The sequence below is a fragment of the Pimephales promelas genome, chromosome 2 (assembly GCF_988280905.1).
Source record: "Pimephales promelas chromosome 2, fPimPro1.hap1.1, whole genome shotgun sequence".
NCBI lineage: Eukaryota > Metazoa > Chordata > Actinopteri > Cypriniformes > Leuciscidae > Pimephales > Pimephales promelas.
Window position 1 is genome coordinate 33,090,282 of NC_142770.1, and position 17,111 is coordinate 33,107,392.

The 17,111-nt window shown below is 44.7% G+C and overlaps 1 protein-coding gene and 1 pseudogene across 4 annotated transcripts in view; both read left to right on the forward strand.

Moving 5' to 3' along the window:
- The window catches only part of LOC148997221 (NACHT, LRR and PYD domains-containing protein 3-like), a 31,317-nt gene extending 15,136 nt beyond the window's left edge, over positions 1-16,181 (forward strand). Inside the window, exons 9-11 of one of the 4 annotated variants that reach the window (XM_089122187.1) lie at positions 10,872-11,045; positions 14,145-14,318; positions 15,170-16,181. In XM_089122187.1, the coding sequence (XP_088978313.1) occupies positions 10,872-11,045; positions 14,145-14,318; positions 15,170-15,176 (355 nt within the window). In that variant the 3' untranslated portion in view covers positions 15,177-16,181. The remainder of the gene's footprint in view (positions 1-10,871; positions 11,046-14,144; positions 14,319-15,169) is intronic. The other 3 variants (XM_089122193.1, XM_089122198.1, XM_089122195.1) reach the window with 3 other exon arrangements.
- LOC120474894 (uncharacterized) overlaps positions 1-17,111 on the forward strand; it is a 328,303-nt pseudogene that overhangs the window by 36,886 nt on the left and 274,306 nt on the right.

The following is a 17,111-nucleotide window of genomic DNA, read 5'->3' on the forward strand; positions in this document are numbered from 1 at the left end:
TGACCAAATTTGAAAGTTGAGACTGTTTCATATTAAATATTACCTGCTCGGTCCTGTCTGTTAACGCGTTGTCAGTGTCCTCTATTTTTCACTCCTCGAGAACATGGGTTGAATCCCAAATCGCCCCCTAACCCTCATTAAAACAGTTTCATCAATTCTCGATACTCGATACCGACGAACTCGATACCGACGCGCGTCTTTTCTGTGGGTTGAGTGTGTGTTAATAGGCAGGATTTAACGACTACTGCATAATTGCGTTCAATATTTTTAAGGCTTTAAACTTTTTTTTTTTTCACATGACCACCGCGGTGCCGCGGTGGGCATGTCATGAAACCGGTGTTGCGACTGAACACCGGTAACACCGACTACCGCGGCAAGCCTAGCGCGGGGCACAACCTAACGCGGGGTTAAATGTAACACGGACATTTTACATAGTTCGTCAGGATCAAGCAGGATGTCTTTCTGATCTTTTTCTCTCGCTGCCAGAAGACGGTCTCCCGCGAATTTGCGGAAAGTTTTGCTAATATTTCGTGAAGATACTGGACAAAGAGTGTTCCCTTTCGTAGTCACTTCGAGTTACGTCAGAAGTGACGGAGATTGGGGGATTTCGCATAGAAAGCCAATCCTCTTCGAGTATTTAAACACGAGCCAATGGCATGCAATGCCTTGGGGCTGCGGAAATTTGCATAGCGTACTCCGCCCTACTCCGTGAGTATAAAAGGAGGAAGTGAACGCAACCGCAGTATGTTTTCGCTTCGGAGCCAAGAGAACCTCTTCACTCCTAAAAGCTGATTCAAGACTCTTCGAGACGAGCGTCCTCTTCAGTGTTGGTGTGACGGCGGTACCCAGCGAGATTCTGCATTGCCTGCGATCTGTGCAGTGGTCTGCCAGACTTTGCGCTTCTCCCTGGTAGCCTCAGCGCTGAAAGAGTGAATTTCTCTCCTCTCTGTAAAAGAGCTGCACGCGGCACGTCTTTTTAAAGATGGTTCGCCCGTGCCCTTCTGGATGTGGTAGATTTCTATCGTCATCTGATGGTCACGAACGCTGCTTTGTATGCTTGGGCATTCAGCATGCTGCAGCAGCGTTCGTGGATGACTCATGTTCCTTTTGTGGGAGCATGACCATCTCCACACTGAGGTCGCGGCTCAATGATCTCACTAGAGTGAGAGCCCCGGTCCCCCCTACTCGATCGGCTTCCTTCACGAAAGGGGGCCCGTCGACCCGGGGTCCGGGCGATCTAACGGTGACGGTGTGGGATAAAGCCCCGACGATTCCTCGGGCCACACCTCCCGCCTCAGTGCGTGAGCCAGCGAGCGCTAGTTCGACTCGGTCGGTTGTCTCTTCGGCGGCACCGGCCGCTTCGAGCGGCGCTCCAGATGATGATGCGATGTCTATCACGGCATCACTAGGCGGGCTTGACTCCTCGGGAGAGGAAGATCCGGCTGCGTTGCCTCCTTCGGGAGTCCCAGCGTTGTCCGCGTCAGATCCCGAGTTGACGGCCATGCTGTCTCGAGCCGCTGGGAGTATCGGGCTAGAATGGAAACCTCCATCCTGCCCCGATCTCTCGCGGATGGATAATTGGTTTTTGGACAAGGCTGCCGCTGCAAAGCCACGGCCGACTCCAATACCTTTTTTCCCCGAGCTGCATGCGGAGCTTTCGCGCTCTTGGGGGGCTCCTTTGTCCACTCGAGAGCGCGATCTCTCCCCCGCCTTTCCCCCCCTCGACGGCGGGGCCGCCCGTGGGTACACTGGGATGCCTCCGGTGGAGCGCTCTGTTGCGATGCAACTGTGTCCTCAGAGTGCTTCCACCCGCGGTCATCCTAAGCACCCATCCAAAGCCTGTGGGTTCTCGTCTGCTATGGCGGCGCGGTCCTACAGAGCGGCGGGACAGGCGGCCTCCGCTCTGCATGCTATGACCACTTTGCAGGTCTTCCAAGCGAAGTTGCTCAGAGACATGCACGAGGGCGGGACTGATCCGACGGCATTTAAAGAACTGCGGTCCGCCACTGACCTTGCTCTCCGGGCAACGAAAGTGGCCGCTCGCGCCGTCGGTCAGGTGATGGCCACTAGCGTGGTTCAGGAGCGTCATCTTTGGCTCAACCTGGCGGATGTGCGGAGCGCTGAGCGGACTCGTCTGCTTGACGCTCCGCTCTCCCAGGTTGGCCTTTTCGGCGGTGCGGTGGAGGACTTTGCCCAGCAGTTCTCCACTGCTCAGAAGCAGACGGAGGCCATTAAACATATCCTGCCCCGGCGACCAGCTGCTGCCTCCACCCGGTCACCGGCACAGGTGCCTCCCCCTGCTCGCCGCCGAGGACGCCCCTCTGCGGCTCCCCCCCCTCCCGCTCGGCCCCAGCAGCAGCCTTCACCCGGGCCCCAGCGTCGAGGAGGCCGCAGACCGGCGTCACAGCCCCCTCAGGCCGCTCGCCCCGCTAAACGCCAGGCCAAGCGAAGATCCTGACACGGGCAGCTCAGTGTTGATCTCGAGTCTTTCACAGGAGGCGGTAGCAGGCCCCCTCCTTCCCCCGGTGGAGGGCCGGGGGAGAATCTTTTGTTCTCAGCTCCCCGCTGCTCACCCACGGGTGGGCAGCACCCTGAACTGGTTAAAGAAAGACTTGACATCCTCACTGAGCTCACAGACTGGAGTGGGTGCCCTCGATGCCTCAGTGTGTCAGCCCACTCACTCCTCTCTGTCTCGGAGGGCGCGGAAGGGTGCGTGTGTCGTCCCCGGGCTACGCCAATCCCTTCCCCCTCTATCGCCAGACCCCCGGCAGAACGGACCCCCGTGGAACGCTCCGCTTTCCCTGGTCCCTTCCGTCGGGGAGCGGGCTTCGACGCATCCGAGCGGGGTCATCCCTGCACGCGTGCCAGTCGACCCGCCACGCTGCCCCTCCGGGGGGACGTCTGTGGTTCACATGACCCCGTTGGCTCACTTCCTGGAAGCCTGGCTAGCGCTTCCCGGGGTATCCCGCTGGGTCATCAGAACGATCAGATTCGGCTACGCGATTCAGTTCGCACGGTCTCCTCCCCGCTTCAGGGGAGTTCGCTCCTCGATAGTCGGTGGCAATGCCCCGGTCCTGAGAGCGGAGGTTGCTACCCTGCTGGCGAAGGGTGCAATCGAGACGGTCCCTCCAGCCGAGGTGAAGTCCGGGTTTTACAGCCCCTACTTCATTGTCCCCAAGAAGACCGGTGGGTTACGACCGATCCTGGACCTGCGCATTCTGAACCGTTCTCTCCATCGACTACCGTTCAGAATGCTCACGGCCAAACGCATTTTCGAATGTGTTCGGTATCAGGATTGGTTTGCAGCGATCGACCTGAAGGACGCGTACTTCCATGTGTCCATCTTACCTCTACACAGACCGTTTCTTCGGTTTGCCTTCGAGGGCCAGGCATATCAGTACGCTGTTCTCCCATTCGGGTTAGCTCTGTCCCCTCGCGTCTTCACGAAGATCGTCGAGGCAGCCCTTGTTCCCCTTCGCGAACACGGGGTTTGCATCCTGAATTATCTCGACGACTGGCTAATCCTAGCACACTCTCGAGCTCAGCTCTGCGAACACAGAGACCTGGTGCTCCGGCACCTAGCCCGTCTGGGCCTTCGGGTCAACCGGGAAAAGAGCAAACTTTGCCCCGTGCAGAGGATCTCTTTTCTCGGCATGGAGATAGACTCGGTCGCCATGTCCGCGCAGCTCACGAACGAGCGCGCGAACTCACTGCTGACTTGTCTTCGACAGTTCGAGGGCAAGAGTGCGGTTCCACTGAAACTATTTCAGAGGCTCCTGGGGCATATGGCATCCGCGGCCGCGGCAACGCCGCTCGGTTTGCTTCATATGAGACCGCTTCAGCTGTGGCTTCGCGATCGAGTCCCGAGGTGGGCATGGCATCGCGGCTCGCTCCGAGTCCCAGTGACTCCGGCTTGCCGGCGAACCTTCTTCCCGTGGTCGAACCTCAGCTTTTTACGGACAGGGGTCCCTATTCAGCGAGTTTCCAGACATCTCGTCGTCTCCACGGATGCATCTACCACGGGTTCGGGTGCCATGTGCAATGGGCATGCAGCCGCCGGTTCCTGGACAGGAGCCCAGCGCCTCATGCACATCAATTGCCTCGAGCTGCTGGCAGTACGGCTCGCCCTGCACCGCTTCAGAGCGTTGCTCAAGGGCCAGCATGTGCTTGTCCGCTCAGACAACACCACGGCTGTAGCGTACATCAACCACCAAGGGGGTCTACGCTCGCGCCAGTTGTCGCAGCTCGCCCGCCACCTCTTGATATGGAGTCAGAAGCACCTGAGGTCCCTTCGTGCAGTGTACATTCCTGGAGACCGGAACTGGGCAGCCGACGAGCTGTCACGGGTCCGTCCCATCTCCGGCGAATGGCGACTCCATCCCCAGTCGGTCCAGCTGATCTGGGAAGAGTTCGGGGAGGCACAGATAGATCTGTTCGCCTCTCGGGACTCAGCCCACTGCGCCCAGTTTTATTCTCTGACCTGGGGCACTCTCGGTTCGGATGCGCTGGCGCACAGCTGGCCACGGGGCCCACGCAAGTATGCGTTTCCCCCAGTGAGCCTCCTTGCACGGGTGTTGTGCAAGATCAAGGAGGACGAGGAGCAGGTCTTGCTGGTAGCCCCCTACTGGCCCACCAAGACGTGGTTCTCCGATCTCATGCTCCTCGCGACAGCACCTCCTTGGCCTATTCCTCTGAGACCAGACCTACTCTCTCAGAGACGGGGCACTCTATGGCACCCTCGTCCCGATCTTTGGAGGCTGCACGTGTGGCTCCTGGACGGGACGAGGAAGGTTTGAGTTCGCTGCCACCTGCGGTGGCGGCAACCATCACTTCCGCAAGAGCGTCGTCCACGAGACACCTTTATGCGTTGAAGTGGAACCTCTTCGTCAGTTGGTGTTCTTCTCGCGGAGAAGACCCCCGGAGATGTTCGATCAGTGTCGTGCTTTCCTTCCTGCAAGAAGGGTTGGAGCGCAGGCTGTCGCCCTCCACCCTTAAAGTTTACGTCGCGGCCATTGCCGCTTCTCATGAAGCAGTGGAAGGTAAGTCCTTGGGGAAGCACGACCTGGTCATCAGGTTCCTGAGGGGAGCGAGGAGGCTGCATCCGCCTCGTCCTCCCCTCGTACCCTCTTGGGACCTTTCAGTAGTTCTAAGTGCTCTGCAGAGGCATCCCTTTGAGCCTTTGCAATCAGTCGAGTTAAAGTTTCTGTCCATGAAGACAGCACTCCTGGTTGCATTGGCCTCCATCAAGAGGGTGGGGGACCTGCACGCATTCTCCGTTGACGAAGCGTGCCTAGAGTTCGGGCCGGCTTACTCTCACGTGATCCTGAGACCCCGGCCTGGATATGTGCCCAAGGTTCCCACCACTCCCTTCCGGGACCAGGTGGTGAACCTGCAAGCGCTGCCCCTGGAGGAGGCAGACCCAGCCTTGGCACTGCTCTGTCCGGTACGTGCTCTCCGCACCTATGTCGACAGAACGCAGTGTTTCAGGACCTCAGACCAGCTCTTTGTCTGTTATGGAGGGAGCCAGAAGGGAAGGGCTCTCTCAAAGCAACGGCTGTCCCACTGGATTGTGGATGCTATTGCTTTGTCTTACCAGCAGCAAGGCCGTCCGTGCCCCCTTGGTGTGACGGCCCATTCCACTCGGAGTGTGGCCTCCTCTTGGGCTTTAGCGCATGGCGCCTCGCTAACAGACATCTGCAGAGCTGCAGGCTGGGCGACACCCAACACCTTCGCCAGATTCTATAATCTGCGAATTGAGCCAGTGTCCTCTCACGTACTCGTTCCGGCCGGTACTGGACCCGCTCAGGTGTCTTCGCTTGCTCGCCACTCCACTCCCCGGACTGGATAAGTGCGATTTTTCTCAGTTCTTCCATTGAAGACTCGAGTCCTCCAGCACCGACAATGCGGGCTCCACTGCTGTGCTCTGGATGCTAGCTAGGTGCCTCCATGCGTACGGTTCCCCCTTGGTAACCGTCTCATGTGTATTATCCACTGTAAGACTCTCTGAGCATGTGTCTTCCCTTGGCAAGCCATCTGCCAACCCTGGAGTTTAAATTGTTAGCCACCAACAGCTGGTACTCCAGTGTTCCATATGTGTTCCTATACCATATGAGTATTCTTAAGTCCTCCCTCTGGTAGGCATCTGGTAACATGTCCCTTCCGGGATATGTTTCCCAGTGTACCTTGGTAATCCTGTGTCAAAGTAGATCCCAAAAAAAAAAAAAAAAAAGGGGTTCAGATTTTCGCAGGGCACTGGAAGACAGCCTGAAGTTGGCGTGATGGCACGGACCCCCAATCTCCGTCACTTCTGACGTAACTCGAAGTGACTACGAAAGGGAACGTCTCGGTTACGTATGTAACCCTCGTTCCCTGAGTAGGGAACGGAGACGTTACGTCTCCCTGCCACTTCTGCTGTATCGCTGGGTAGATGCCGAGTTCAGTCTTGGCTCCTCAGCGAAGACATACTGCGGTTGCGTTCACTTCCTCCTTTTATGCTCACGGAGTAGGGCGGAGTACGCTATGCAAATTTCCGCAGCCCCAAGGCATTGCATGCCATTGGCTCGTGTTTAAATACTCGAAGAGGATTGGCTTTCTATGCGAAATCCCCCAATCTCCGTCACTTCTGACGTAACGTCTCCGTTCCCTACTCAGGGAACGAGGGTTACATACGTAACCGAGACGTTTTGACACCATGCAAGTACATTTTTTCATCATAGATTTTTTTCGGTTTCTGTGTTAGATGTATACGTTTCTGAATCTAACTTTATATTGCCTTAATCACTGTCTTGTTGGCTCAAACATAGCACCGTTTTGAAACATGTCAGCAATTCCTAGCGACTGTTAGCTAGAGTTAAAATATGTAATACACACAGCGGGGTTGGTTGTAACACAATGTTACAACTAAGATGCCAAGTGTACAATGATAATCAAATGAAAACAGGGAGACACACAACTTTTCAGGTTTGAGTATACATTTAACTTTGTTGGACGTTCACAAACAATGTTGGAATTTAAAATGTTTAAAATTTAGTGTACTATGAATGATAACTTGATAAAAATGATAAAAATATGGCCTGTTTTTAATGCAATAAACCCTTAATTTTTATTTTAAGCTCATTTGTATTATAATGACTGTTATTATTATTATTAACCCCCTGAGCCCGACGGCATCGTTGACGATGCCACACGTCACCTCCGATAAATGTTTACATAACTCGATGACAGATTTATCGATTTTCTTACCGTTTTTTCCAGCAGAAAGCTAACGAGCTAGCCATCACGGGGGTGTCTTTCGGGTCTTTCTAGCCTTTACAGAAGGTTTTCTATCCAGCCTGGAACTTGTGCTTCCTTTCAGAGGTTTTCAGCAATAAATCCAAACGCTTTATGTCAAACTTTGATACTCTTGAAGTCCATAATTCATAAATATTCCGTCATTTTTGCCGCTAGCTCGATGCTAGCGGACATTCTGGATATCATGTGATGTTTTCACGTGATGTTTTTTGACCAATTACAGGCTGATCCGTCGTAAACATTGGTGTGCGTCATTACGCATGAACCAAGCGCTGATATAGTGTAGAGAGATAGAGAGACTCACGGAGACGGGCGATTCACAGAGAAACACAGAGAAATGGACGTATATAAAGCGCTGGTCTATTTTGGTGCATTGCAGGATGATGGATTTTCAGGAGAACAGAGCTTTTTGACAGATGAGGAACTAGATTACCAGGATAGACCCAGCTGAAGTGCCAATTATTTATTTACTGTAAAAAAGTATTATAGTAGTATAAATGTATTATAAAAGAATAAAAAGAACATAATAAATAAAATAGAAATGCAAAACCTGTGATGTGGCCCTCTGTGTGATTGCTGATAGGAACTGTTTTGAGGCTTGGCACCAGTGAATTTCATGAGGCCCCAAACGCCTGGACTTCTTTTGGAAAAATGTCAATAGTTTTTGTTCTGTACAAGTTATAATGTTTATTCCTGTGCTCCAGGACTCCAAAGACATGAACAAACTATTTTCCAGAGGAAAATTGCTTAGCTTTTATTTATTTGTGTGTAATTTCAATAAATAATTAAGTGATTCCATTTCCGATTTATTTTTTCATTTGTCTTTATGGTCCCATAACTTATTTTACATTCAGGTGACATCAACGTAACACAAATATGCTGAAAGTTCAATTTGTCCTGAAAAAAAAGAGGTGTGTCAATTGTATGTGCACCAAAGGGTTGATATTTTACAAGCTTTTTTAGTAAATGACACCAGACGGAAAATTTATTGTAAAAATACCCTTAGGTCTCAGAGGGTTAATAATAACAATAATTGTACAGCTGCCACACACAAATCCAATTTAATTGCAATTACAATATTTTATAATTTTATTTATTATTATTTTTCGCAAAACTGTGCTGCCCCTTTCTATGTCTCTATCCATGATATTGATCCATAATAGAAGGAGGATTGGATGAGGGATGGATGTATGGATATCTGTCTATACAGATGCACAAACAATATCAAACTATTCAAATAAAATTTTACTGAATTATGTGTGTTGCACACAAGTGTTACAACTAACCCCTCTGTCTGTTACAATTAACCCCGCATATGGGGTAAGTTGTAACATTTGCACTTCTGACACTTTCAGTGCAACTGTACGAAAATGGTAGGTCCTAGAAAAAAACTTTAAGTGTTCATTTGTAGCAGAGATGTGTATGTTGCTTGTGTAAAAAAATATTAATCTAACCTAATTATTTTTTAATTAATTGAGCCAAAATCAAAACGCGTTAGGTTGTGCCCCGCTATCCCCTACATGATGTGTAAGATGAGTCATATTTACAAAAACAATTCATCACATCTTTCTGAGTTTTATTTCAGGAGCATCATACAGTTCTACATTCTCTTGAATAAATAATCCAATAACAAATACATTTTTAAGTCACTCGTCACCTAGTGGAGAAACAATGTAATCGATAAATGTGTTGTTTTAAGCGCCAAGTTTCTATTAAAAGCTGATTTACTCTATTGTGATCGCTACTGTAGACATCAGTGTTTATATTTGAGCTTTAAACTTTTATCCCAGTACTTCCATGATAATTTTAACTATTGTATCACAGAAATATTGATACTATTATGAGGTTTAAAAGACCTTTTGTGAAGCTGTTTCATGACAATTCTCTCTGGGTCAGCGGCAGCGCCAACACAGATTTAAAATGTTGCGATATGATTTGGTCAAAGGTTTAATAGACAGAGGAACTGGAAGAAGATTGTGTGTGTGTGTTTGAATTGAGATCACAGTATTTTAAAGATGAATCGTGCAGCTCTACTGCAGATCTAACGACCTGTTTCGCAATTTGACCTCAAAGTACTCTGGTACGATTTGTCACTCTAAACTACGCAATAACCCGGTGATGCCTCTGTGAACACACAGTCCTCAAATCAAGCAACAGCAAAAGAAGAAGAGTTCGACCAATCATAGCGCTCGCTTCATTCCCCAAATAGCAAGCGGGATGATTGACAGATGCGTAAGACCTATCATTAAAAAGAGACTGAAAATCGACAGCAATAAAGAATCCCGCTCGATCCCCTTCCACTCCCGCCATCTGACTGAGTTCATAAGCGAGGACAGTAACTCTACAGTAGTCACGGTACTTCTGATCGCATGGATTATCTTAAAATACTCTTATTCATGGTCACTCAGATAAGAGGAAGAATAATTCAGCCATGCAAATTATAAAACGCTCAAGCAATGCTGAACAATAAATCTAGATAAATTGCCCCCAGTGTTGCCAACTATTTCCAAAGGAAAGTAGCTAATGCCTTCCCTAAATGTCGCTAGATGAGGTAATACGTCAATTAGCTTATTCATGACTTCATCGCGTCATTCTTGTGTTCTGACTGTTTTCTCTCTAAATTCATGCTCACATACTGTATTTTAATACAATATAAAATAGCCAGATGTCCAATAAAGATGTTCTCCTTTCCTATAGTTTTTTTTGTCAGACAATAGAACGAGTAGCAATGATATAGTGAATGCCTACATTTTTTATATGTGTAAATGATCTGAATTAAGAGTTCGGGAACTGGATGAACTAAAGCTCTGTGATAGCGAGTATTACAAGTAATAAGCACAAAATTAAAATGGTCAAACTAAATTCTTGATATCTAAAATAAAAGCGCAGCAGATAAGTGATGCGTCAGTGAGAAACACTGCTGATTCCCGTCTGTCAGCGGCCGTGCGCTCAACAGAAGAACGAGCCGCTGCTCCTCTCATCGTTCACTGAACAGGGGAGACGCAGCGAGAGAGAGAGAGAGAGAGACGGCAGGGAGAAAGCAAGAGTTCGCGTTCGCACCACTGACAACATCTGGAGGAGACTGAGCTTTGACCAAAGAGGACCTAGATTTGGCACTCGTCACTTTTTTATGTCACTAAAGGGTCTGAAAAGTCGCTAAAAATAGCAACAAAGGCGCTAAGTTGGCAACACTGATTCAGTCTCACGCCGCTTCCACGGGTCCACTTGAAAGGGATATAGCGACTGTAACGTCACACGCTGGAGTGTCTTTGAGAGCCACCAGAGAAAAACAATGACGATAGTTTGGTGAATCGATTTTTTTTCTCCCAGCCCTAACACACACACACACAGACTTTCCTTAAAATGCTTACAAATACATTATTAAACATGCTTTTATTTTATCTATTTTCTATGCAAAGCTCTATGAATTGCTATAGTGTGATTATTATAATTCATTTCTATGTGAAACTTTTGAACTGCCATAGTGTATGAAATGTGCTATAGAAATAAACTAGCTTTGCCTATGTTATTTATAGTTTATCTCTGGATATAGGCTTAATGTGTGTCATTGTTCTCTACAGGTTGTGTAAATGTGGAGTCACAGATGAAGGTTGTGTTGCTCTGGCTTCAGCTCTGAGATCAAACCCCTCACACCTGAGAGAACTGGATCTGTCTGATAATAAACTAGGAGACTCAGGAGTGAAGCAGCTTTCTGATCTACTGGCGAATCCTCACTGTAAACTGGAGACACTGGGGTAAGATCATACATGACTCTCACATTAAACTGTCACTGTGAATACATAAATTATAATCAAATGGAATAAAATTCAGGGAAATAACTATTACATTAATTACAAGCAAAGCTATTGAAACAACCTTATTAAATTCATGAATTCACCTTATTAAATTCATCCTTATTAAATTCATGAATTCTGTTCATATGATGTAAGAGGATTAATATGTATAAAGCGTTTGCTGTGTTTCTCCTGCACTGTGAGTTCATGTGTTTGATCTGTAAATGCTTGAACACATGAGCTGCTCCTCATTAAGCTGAAACTGCAGGACTGATAGTCACACTGAAAAACACACTCTGACATCATGACATACATTTAACACCCTTTACTTTAAACACACTCAATCTCAGCACAGTCAGGATTAACAGTCCATTCACTTTAATTTCAGGAGGAAACTGGATACTGTGGAGATTTCTCTCCAGGTTTAAAATCTACATTATGTCAAAGTCACAGATTATGACATGGAGAAACACTATAGTCCATCGATGACATGTCAGTGTGTGTGTTATCAATGAGACTGTGTGTTCTTATCCTATGAGAAGACATTCCTCTTGTTCATGACAGCACATGGTGTTTTTCTGTGACAGACGCTTCAAACTGTAAAATCCCGCAGTAGTTTAGAGAGGCGTTCATGGGTCGCAAGTTTGTGTGTGTCCATGGTGTAAGAGCTGAGGTGTGTCAGGCTTCCCCCGTGATGTGTCAGGCCGAGACTCGCTGCGGGTGTTTGGTTAGAAACTACCGACACAATCAAACTGTGTGTATGTGTGTGTGTGTGTGTGTGTGAGTGTGTGTGTGTGTGTGTGTATGTGTGTAACAAGCGTTTTTCTGAGGAGAGCTATTAGAGTTTCTGTCTTCTCTGTCACTCTCCACTCCCCCACCCCCCCACACACACACAACACAGCTGACTTTTTTCATATTAATTTACATAAAATCATGCCCATCTATTTAAGTCAATCAGACAATTGAACTCCATCCCATGTCCACATTCGTAATTTGTCTTCTGTAATGCAAAGCCGTGCACCCGCTACACCCTGCTCAATTGAAACGTATTGAGATACGTAGGAATTAATAAAAAAAAGTAGAATGGAAAGAGAAATGAGTAGTGTAAATAAGCAATCAATGTTTATAAGAGGAACAGATGGAAATAAATAATTGATATTGTCAGATCAACTGACTGGAATGACATGGACATGTCTGTGGTAAAACATATTATCGAGTGTGTTGAGAAACCCCTGGTACATGTATGCAATTTGTCTCTTTAAAATGGCATATTTCCTAAAAAAAAATGAAAATCACTAAAGTTATACCCATATATAAAACTGGAGATAGACATACCTTTTCAAATTATAAGCCCATTTCTTTGCTTTCACAATTTTCAAAAAATATTGGTAAAATTAGTTTACACAAGATTAAAATTATTTTCTTATAAAATATGATGTACTAAGCAAGCAACAATATAGGTTTAGAAGTATTAGAACAACCTCACATGTGTTAAAAGATTTGTGGAGAAAATATCAACAGAAAATAAACAATACACAGTTGGGGTATTTTTAGATCTTAAAAAGCATTTGACTTTTTCTAGAGAAAAGGAGATCTAGAGATCTTACTAGAGAAACTAAAAAAAATGAAGCAAGAGGGGTAGCTCACTCTTGGATAAGTAATTATTTAGAGAAAAGGCATCAATATGTCCAAATAGATAATTGCAGGTCACAATTGGTGCAGGTAACATGTGGGGTTCCCCAAATCTCTGTGCTGGGCCCATTGCTTTTTCTGTTATACATTAATGATATATGTGAGGTTTCCAAAGTACTAAAATTTATATTACTTGCAGATGATACAAACTTATTTTGTTCTGGTGACAATCTGAAACAACTTCTGGATCCAATGGAAAAAGAAATGGTACTGCTAAATATTGGTTTGATTTGAATAAACTAACATTAAATTTAAAGAAAACAAAATGTGTTGTATTTGGTAATCGTTTATCGAATAAAATAGGTAAATGAATGATTAATGAAGTTGAAATAGAAAGGGTGTCAGCGATTACATTTCTTGGAGTGATTATAGACAATAATTTAAATTGGAAGGGACACTTAGCATGTTAAAGAAACTATTTAAAAATAATGCAATGAAACTAAATGAAACAATTTAAAGAGCGATAAATGAACAAACTGTTTTTGTTGTATTTGGGATGGTGCAAATGTACTGCTTAGGAAATACATTTTTTTTAGATTTGTTTGTCAAGATTATAATGTAAGACAATAATTATTTTACTTTTATTTTTTAAATTAGAGATATTTTAAATTTATTTTATCCTTAAAAAAGGATAGGCATTATAAGCAAGAGCTTCAGCCTACACCTGTTTCAGACTGTTGTAAATATACTGCTGTTTGTCAGCTCAACTGTGTTGAGAATAAGTTTTTTATCTGAAACTATCTATCTACAAAGCGTGCGTACGCCATAGCTGTCAACACTGAACATTGAAAATATCCCCCAAAATAAGGGATTTTTTTACACGATTCTTAACCACAAACTTTAAAAATAAAGCAATAATCATTAAAAGTCTAAATAATTTATAACTAGCCTACATATGTTCGAGAGAGAAAGAGACTGATATCATAGAGAATGTTTAAATACTAATATCAGCTTACGAGGGAAATGGAGGCGAAGTTAGTGCGATCAGAGCGCGCTGAAACGGATCAACTCAGCCTTGTAAAAATACGTTGCCTGGATACAATTTGGGTGGACTGAACCATTTTATGATAATTGAGAGGGGCAGAGGGGCCCACGGACGTTTGTGTTTCCTAAACAAAATAATTTTTTGACACCAGGAAACAGCAAATAGAGTAATTTAAAGTTAATAATTTTAACAATCAAATATGATTTTTTAGAACCACAATTTTATTGAGGGCTTCTCTGGGCCCTCTCTTAGTCATGGGCCCCGAGAATCGTCATCGTTTACCCCCCCTTTACGGCGCCCCTGGACAGCATTATGTTATTTATAGTTTACGTGTTGTGTTTATCTCTGGATATAGGCTTAATGTGTGTCATTGTTCTCTACAGGTTGATTGGTTGTGGAGTCACAGATGAAGGTTGTGTTGCTCTGGCTTCAGCTCTGAGATCAAACCCCTCACACCTGAGAGAACTGGATCTGTCTGTGAATAAACTAGGAGACTCAGGAGTGAAGCAGCTGAAGGATCTGAGGGATGATCCACATTATAAACTGGAGAAACTAAAGTAAGAATAGTTCTTTACGATTTTCATCATCATTTTCATTTAAAGTTCAAATGGCTGATTTACACGCTAGAAATAAAAGTAATGGTTCAGATTCAGTAACACTGTGTGTGTGTGTGTGTGTGTGTGTGTGTGTGTGTGCGTGTGTTTGTATGTGTGTGTGTGTGTGTGAGAGAGAGAATATAAATTAGTGTAATTCTGCTCATACTGTTGTGACTGATTGTGAGAGTAATATTAATGTTATTTTCAGCTTTTCCCCTTTAACTGTGTGTGATAATCTGAGATTTGGTTTGATTTGATTTACTTTATTAATCCCCAGGGGGGAAATTTATATGTCACAGCAGCACATAATACAATAAAAATAAAATAAAAACATAACAATAACATACACAACAACAGGTCTTGTGCTCAAATATCAAATTTTCAAAGCATTATGACCATGATAATATATATGACCATCATCTGCATCATCTTATATAGCACTGATTGTAAAATCTAATTGCAGTTGGAACAAAAGATTTTCTAAAACGCTCTTTGTAACAGCGTGGATGAATTAATCTTGAGCTATGGGTACTCGCATAAAGCTATGAGCTATGGGTTGTTATTAACTGATATTAAATCTGTAGTGAGTGTAATGATGATTTCTGCTGGTTCTGGATCAGCTGTCCGTTGTGTGAAAGTGACCTTTCATGTGCTTTTGATTTTGTAAAGTGACTTTGAGCATCAGATAAAAGCTATATTATCATGTTGGAGAAGGAATTAATATAGATTATCTAGTTAGTTTTCTTATGTAAAGATGTGACAGATGTAATATCTCATACTGCATATGTGACTGTGTCTGTGTTTTATTTTAGGTTATAGATGACAGTCTGATGTTCTGCTGATCATCTGATGGTGAATAAGGATCCACTACAGAGACTCACAGTCAACAGAATCGACAGAGACTGAAGATACAGTGACTTCACTGTTAGAAATTAAGACTTCATTTAGATTTCAACCATCCTCTGACAGACCTGATGAGGCGGCAGTGAAACACCTTTTATTTCACAGAAAATTACATTTTCTCATTCATAGATTAACTTTTTAATTTGTATAATGCACAGTATATAAAAATGTTGGAGTTTTAGAGTAAATATAGATCCTGAATGTGTGTGTGTTGAACCAGCAGAGGGCAGGCCCGGTTCTGGAAACAAATCACTGAGGGTGCTTCTGAAAATAGTGAGGGTGCTCAAAATACATAGTTCCCACATGACGTCACAACATACGGGCATTTGCCGACCCGGCGCCATTGCTGAGGGCAAAACATTTGAAGAAGCAATACAAGTTGAACGAAGTGAAATGAGTTTCATGCTATAAAGTGAAAATGGTCATCTCCTGCTGGGTCAATGGATGATAAAATTGTGCCGGATGTTCAGTTAAATCTGGATTTTACACTATACCCGTCATTAGACTCCATGGATGTGAGAAGACTAAGCTTTTGTCCGAACAACGACGGGGATTATGGCTGGCGAGCATAAACAGGAAAGAAACTCACTCAAAACACGCAAGAATTTGTTTGACAAAAGCACAATGTTGTGTTTTATTGCGAGTGTAAACAAATATAAGGTAACACATTGCAGTTTGTATAATGTCCTGTATGAACAAAATGACGAGGTATTAAAAACTTACAAAACAACATTGTTTCCACTGTTTGATCTCACATTCCAGCATTGCAATCTCAGATTATGTTCCTAAAGATCCCGCGTATAATGTAGTTCCGCCGCATTAGCTACATTAATTAAAATGCACACGAGTTATTTATTTTTATATTCATGCACCGAACCATGACACCCGCAAGTACATGCATATTACAGAAAGGGTTAGGGTAACATTAGTAACCCTAATTATTACATTAGAGCAGAATCTCTGCAGTTTTTGCAAAGAAGTTCATACAGTTTCTGAGTTTTTATGTCTGTATCTGTTTTTTCTGTAAATGCCAGAGGTGTTAGAGACCCATTGAAAAGGAAATGTTTATTTTTATTTTTTCAAAACAAAGGTGCTGATTTTTATTTTACACAGGAGACTCATGCTTGTAATTCGGATATTTCTTTTTGGAAGAGTCAATGGGGGAGAAATATATGGTTTTTATTTGGGAGTAACCGGTCAGCAGGGGTCGCTATTTTACAGGGAAACTTTAAAGGGCACGTTATTAAACATTTAGCAGATTCAAGTGGGAGATGGGTAATACTGGTTGGTGATGCAGATCATTCCCAATTCATTATTATTAACATTTATGTGTGTAACAACAAAAAAGACAACAAGTTATTATTTACAACAGTAGAAGATAAAATTATCCAGCTGATTACAACTTTTCCTACTGCCAAGGTTATATGGGGAGGTGATTTTAATACAGTTACGGATGGAAATCTGGATAGACGGCCTCAAGAAACAGTTCTTCAGATGAGTTGGAGAATGTATGTCACAGGATGAGTCTTGTAGACATCTGGAGACTGATCCTCAGTGTGTGTCGACACACCTGGCCAGGACAAAATGTCTCTCCTCTTGCCGTACATTTGACAATTCCCAGGTGTGACTCGTGTATTTGGTTGATCATTTGCTGATTTGCTTTCAATAACAGACCATCTTCATGACTGATTTCCTCTGGATATGTCCAGTATTTCTGTATTGATCTTGTCATCATAGATCGTTCTTTGGCCCATCCATGTAGTTCTTCAAGCACTTTCTCTCGCAGAGCTACAGGTCTCCTTCTTGGCGCATGCACAACTGCTCTGACATTTGGATCAGTTTGTATGTGGT